At 53.4% G+C, this 6,220-nt stretch overlaps 1 protein-coding gene across 1 annotated transcript in view; it reads left to right on the top strand.

Moving 5' to 3' along the window:
• Positions 1 to 1,553, top strand: part of adgrl1a (adhesion G protein-coupled receptor L1a) — a gene marked incomplete at its 5' end in the record, with an annotated part of 13,839 nt that extends 12,286 nt beyond the window's left edge. The window contains 3 exon segments of the mRNA XM_030349643.1: positions 153 to 170; positions 319 to 579; positions 646 to 1,553. Coding sequence (XP_030205503.1) covers positions 153 to 170; positions 319 to 579; positions 646 to 1,430 — 1,064 coding nt within the window.
• Between the last annotated feature and the right edge of the window lie 4,667 nt (positions 1,554 to 6,220).

Raw genomic sequence — 6,220 nt, 5'->3', positions numbered from 1 at the left:
CATGACCTAGAAAAATGTTTTGGAACACACTATTCTGTTATATCGTCTTGGTTAAGATGGCTGTGTCCCTGATAAAAATGACAGGATAAAAGACTCATGTCCCTCTCTTTCCCTCTACATCACCTCCTCATGGACGTCGTCTCTGCACACAGGAACCTTTCGTGAACCAAGTAAGTGTTCTGTGGTTTGTCAGCTTCATCCTTTATCCTCATCCTTGCACATAGAACTCCTACACACCGGTCTCCATCACACCCAAGTCGTCTCCATGGCACGCTATAGGTCTCTATATCATCATTGATGTTGTTGTCCTTTGTCCAGAAAGCAATCTCTCCAAAACCCGGGACCCGTGTGGGATGGAGACCCTGCCCCTGAACGGGAACTTCAACAACAGCTACTCACTCCGCACCGGCCCGGGCGGAGTCGGAGGTGGAGGAGGCGGCGGTGGTGGTGGTTTTGTTGGCGGCGGCGGCAGCGGCGGCGGTGGTGCTGGTGGCGGCGGCGGTAGCTGTGACTTCCTGAGCAGTGGGACCGGGGCCAGCCCCCCTCCCCTCCTGAACCCCCGCAGCTCAGAGACGTTGGGTGGAGGAGGGGGGGGTGGTGGTGGTGGTGGTGGTGGTGGTGGTGGTGGTGGTGGTGGTGGTGGAGGTGGTGGTGGTGGGGGCGGCGGTATACGGCGAAACCTGTCGGACGCGGCGGCCTTTGAGAAGATGATCATCTCTGAGCTGGTGCACAACAACCTGCGTGGCGGCGGCGGCGGCGGCGGCGGCGGCGGCGGCGGCGGCGGCGGCAGCGGCGGCGGCGGCGGAGGAGGAGTGGGCGGCGGAGCTGACAGGGTGAGCGGCAGCCTGGCCCAGGGGCGACCGCACGGCGCGTCCGGCCGGGGGGGCTCCGCGGGGGCGGGCGCCACGACGGGCCCCGAGGGTCTGGGCGACCCCGGGGACGACTTCCAGGGCCGGGAGGGGCGCCAGCGCACGGCGCAGGACGTGGAGCTGCTGTACAAGGCCCTGGAGGAGCCCCTGCTGCTGCAGCGCGCCCAGTCCGTCTTCTACCAGAGCGACCCCGACGAGTCGGAGAGCTACGCGGCCGAGCTGACGGAGAGCCTGGGCCACAGCGGCCACAGCGGCCCGGGGGGCAACGCGCCGTCGTCCGAGTCCCCCGCCCGGGACTCGCTGTACACCAGCATCACCAACCTGCGGGACTCTCCCTACCCGGACAGCAGCCCCGAGCCCCTGGAGGTGGCCCCCCGCTCGGCCCAGCCCCCCGAGGAGCTGTACTACAGCTCGGGACGTCCCGCGCTGGGCTCCCGCGGCGCCCCCATGCAGACCTTCTACCAGGCCCCGGCGCGCAGGCCCAGCGGGGAGGCCCACCCGGCCGAGGTGCCCCCCCACGGAGAGGGGGACGGACAGATGCAGCTGGTGACCAGCCTGTGACTGGACGGCCGGAGGCCGGAGCCCGCCTCCTGGAGGCTCAGGGCGGCGGCGTACGGGAAGGCCCGGGCCGCCTCTTGAGCCTCAGCCTCCCCCACCCGCCCCGCCTCCGATGAGCCCCGCCCATCCCCCCAACCCCCTAAGCCCCTCCCCCCCGGGGCACCGGCTTCCCTTCCGCCCCCCCCCCCCCCCCCCCCCCCCCCACATCTCGCCTCTTCGGTTGCCTTTCTCTTGTTTTGTTTCTAACTGATCGGACAGACGACGGGACCGCCAGAGGGACAGGAGGACGAAAGGGGGGGGGGGGGGGGGGGGGGGGGAGCTGTTGGCAGCCTTTACTTTTTTGAACCTCCCGTGCCACGGTATGGAGATGAGGGCGGGATTCTGTTGCCCCCCCCCCCGCGCCCCCGCCCACACTCCCCCTGCAAACCACCAGGACGTTCAATTAATCATCTCTTACATTAGTAATCCCCCAACTGCTGTTGTCCCCCTTAGGCCAAGTCCAGCACTCTGAATGTATCTCTCCTCGTCCTCTACCTGCAGACAATGTGGAACTCTGAAGACTCTCTCTTAAAGTGGTTTCCTTCTTTTGTATTCTACTTTTTTCTCTGCTGAAACGCCTCCGAAAAGAAGAGGAAAGTATAAATTCATATTTTCTCTTTGAAGTCATCAATATTAACGAGTAGTTACCGCAAGAGACAGGGGAGTATAGTACACAGTAGACCCCGAAATAAGTCTCAGAAAGTGTTTCAGTGTTGCCGAAAATATATATATATATATATATATATATATACATATCTAGAAATACATATGTATATATATGTTTTTTCAGCCGGAACAGAAACTGGAAATCCACCAAGAGGAAACACACACACCCACCCAAACACCCACATACACACACACACAGAAACAAACCGACAGTAGTTTTTTGTCACCAGACATCACAACATGGAAGTAACAATCCGAACTCAGAACACAGCGACAGAACAGCGAGACACGTCGGCACAGGAGCCACTGTTTCGCGGCGGCAGTGGCAGCGGCAGGGAGCAGCTTCAATGTAATTGCCTTCCGGTCAAAGCGAGCCACAAACCCACTACACCCTGTACAGAAGTGGAGCAGAGGGGAAGACAGAGGGATGGGAGGAGGAGGAGGAGGAGGAGGAGGAGGAGGAGAGCGAGGAGGAGGTGGCGGGGCTGGCCCACTTCAGGCCAAGCAGGAGAAGGAGGAGGAGGCTACAGCCCCCACCCAATCAGTGCGTCTCCCCTCGTCCCTCCCCCTGCTGCTCGCCGGCCTCCTCAGACTCCTCAGAGCCTCCAGCTTCATTTGAAGACAGTATCTTAATTATGGATTTTTTTGACTGCATCCTCTTTTCTTTGGGGGGAGGGGGGGGGGGGGGGGCGTTGTGGGTGGGATGTTGGGGGGGGATTGGGGGCAGGGGAGGGAGGGGGGTTTGGGGGGTCGGGTGAGGTTTGTTACCCTATCCCCCCCCCAACCCCCAACCTGGTACTATTATTAAAATCTATCCAGTGTAAGTGGATGCGCTTGGTGTGTTTGTGTGTGTGCGCGTGTGTGAGTGTGCGTGTGTGTGTGTATGGTTAGGGACATACTGTAAATGTTGCAATCGCATTGGCCACTGCAGAAGGTCGAACTGTGTACATATAGCAGACCACACAATACAACCAGAAAGAACTTTATTACTACTCTGTATATAGAAGAAAAAAAAAACGGATGATAAAAAGCAACAAAAAAGTAACTATGAATACTATGAAAGTGACTTCTTGTACTGCAACGGACCGGCAAAAGAGAAAACAAAATAAAATGTTTTGGAGTTTGTGACCTGAATGACACTCTTCTCTCTTCCTGATCGCTCTCTATCTCCCTCACTTTATCTCCTTTTATCTTTTTATCTCCTTCTCCCTCTGTCTGTCTAGCTCTCTCTCCTTTGCAGCGATACTGCATGGGGTACTCTTTAGAAGCCAAATACCTAATTGAGAGAGAGAGAGAGAGAGAGAGAGAGAGAGAGAGAGAGAGGGGGCCTTAAGAAATACAAGATACTCATGAAAAAAAATGGAAAGCAAGCTGATCACAATTATTATGTAAAATAATCCATTACAGATTGCTGATGTGTGAGTTCTGTGAGGGGCTAAACAGTCAACCGGAAGTCAGACATTTCACAGGATGTCAGACCTGTCACGATGACAGTATACAGTTTGATGATGGTCTCATCATTGCTCACAGCACGTATGAAAAACCACACTGTCATTACACGATGGAGGCATACCACTATTTGCTTTCATTGAATGCTGGTTTTACAATTTTTATTGTATTATTTGTATTCTTTTGTTTTGTGTGCGCGTGTGTTTGCGTGTGTGTGTGTGTGTGTGGGTGTGTGTGTGTGTGTGTGTGTGTGTGTGTGTGTGTGTGTGTGTGTGTGTGTGTGTGTGTGTGTGTGTGTGTGTGTGTGTGTGTGTCTGTGGGTACGCATGTGTGTGTGTTTTTTTGTGGCATGAGGGTTATTGTAAGCCTGCCATCTGTACGTAGTTCACATGTTCATGTCCTGCACTAGAAAATTGTCTGCCCATGTGTACACTATGACTGTGCATGTATCTTCTCACATTTGGTCCTGTGGTTTCAGCACATATAAGCAGAGAGCCTATAGTCGCAGGACATCTAAAAGAGCACCGCCTTCTTCCTCACGGACGAATCAGATCTCAGAACAGGGGTGCTCTTGCAGCAGCGTTCAGGTACAAGGAAGCTAGAAGAATTCAGGCTACGGTGAACGGATGTATGCCGTATATGGTCGGTCGATGGACCAATCAGGGAGCTGACCAATCAGGAGGCACAACTGAAGCCAACACTTCGGTGGAGAAATTAGCCATGAAAAGAGCAGATTATATAAACCATGTGGTCATTGATGAAGTCTATCCTTAAATTGCAAACTGCCGATGCATTAGTGTATTTCTAATGTTTCTATATTCAATTTGATGTTATTATTTATTTATTTAAACATATTATTTAAGACAATCTGTGGACAGATTTAACTCTACCTAGGGCTTGGAGGTAATTTCATATGAATGATCGTCTAATCGTCGTGCCATCTTGGCATGACAGAATTCCCAAAACCATTTGGGACTGACGTCATGCTTTAACCATGTGAATATGAAATTAAATCGTATTGCCCGTGAAAGGAGGGTTTTTTAATAAGACAGGATGTTTAATTCACGAGCAGGTTCATTGACTCATACGCTCTTCCATATCGCTCCACAATACTTCCACACTACAGTCTGACATTTACTTAGGGCCTGACTGACCTACTTCTCCAGAAATCCCCCCCCCCCCCCCCCCCCGACCCACCCACTCCCATGACAGCTTTTAGCTGGATCCTCTACCCTTGTGCTCGGAGGGTCTAGAAATGAGAGGAAGAGAGGAGTATTAGTGTGAGCATTAGTCACCAGCGACGCTCACTCGTGTACATGTCACTGACGTGACAGGAATAACATGACGCCGGGGCCCCCTCCAGGGTCGGACGTGACCATGCACGTGTGCAACTGATGATATTTGTTTCGTTGTTTTTTTTTGGGTGCACAGAGATTATTAACAAAAAAGCGTTGTGTACGACGAGACAGTGTGGCAGATACACTCTGCCTTTTCGTAACTACTGTGCTGTGCTGATGAATCCAGGTTGAAGACAAGGCCCCTTGGAGCTGGGCGTTGGGGGGTCGGGTTGAAAATCGACTACTATGTGGACGGACGCCAGCTCACCGACGACTGAATGTATTTCCACGAATTGCGCGATTTAAATGAACGACATTGTCGCCCGCCACGGAGAGGATGTGGTCTGCGGTCTGATGGTCGTCATGACATAAGAGAGCAGACAGAAGGTGTGTGACACAAGGGGGCCATGGCCGGTGTCCCAGTGCTCAGCTGGGCCGGCTCCAGAGAGGAGCCCTGTTTACACTGCCACGCCCCTGGAGACACGGGATGTGCGTCATCATCGCAGCCTGCCTCTCCCTCTCTAAATCCCTTTTCCCTCTGTCTGCCACCCCACCCCCCCCCCCCTCCCTCTCTCTCTCTCTCTCTCTCTCTCTCTCTCTCTCTCTCTCTCTCTCTCTCTCTCTCTCTCTCTCTCTCTCTGTCTCTCTCTCTCCCCCTCTCTCTCTCTCTCTCTCTCTCTCTCTCTCTCTCTCTCTCTCTCTCTCTCTCTCTCTCTCTCTCTCTCTCTCTCTCTCTCTCTCTGTCTCTCTCTCTCTCCCCCTCTCTCTCTCTCTCTCTCCCCCTCTCTCTCTCTCTCTCTCTGTCTCTCTCTCTCTCTCTCTCTCTCTCTCTCTCTCTCTCTCTCTCTCTCTCTCTACTCCCACCCACCCTGCTTATTGTTTTGCTCTTCTCTCCCACCAATATGTATCCGTGTTTTTTAATACCCCTCTCAACGGACTTCATTTGTGCCTGGCGCATCTCCAAGGGTGTTAATTTTGTTTTGTCAGAAGCTTTAGTATTTTATTTTTGTTTTGTTATTATCTCTGATTAATATCGGGGCTAACAGAGGAGCCTTGTAGTGCAGTGTGGTAATGATAGTGATTAGACAGTAGGAAGGCCCTGGCCTCCCCAACAGCAGTCTGTGGACCTCCAAAACAGCCCATTAAAATAATAACACAGCTGCTAATTTACTGTAATGAACCTTCCTCTGTCTCACTTCCCCCGTCTCACTCTCTCCCTCTCTCTCACTCACTCTCTCCCTTGCCCTCTTTCTGCTGTCTCTCTCTCGCCCTCTTTCTGCTGTCTCTCTCTCTCGCCCTCTT

This window comes from Gadus morhua, chromosome 2 (genome assembly GCF_902167405.1).
Source record: "Gadus morhua chromosome 2, gadMor3.0, whole genome shotgun sequence".
Lineage (NCBI taxonomy): Eukaryota > Metazoa > Chordata > Actinopteri > Gadiformes > Gadidae > Gadus > Gadus morhua.
The sequence above is the reverse complement of the archived record's forward strand: the minus strand, read 5'-3'. Positions and strand labels throughout refer to the sequence as shown.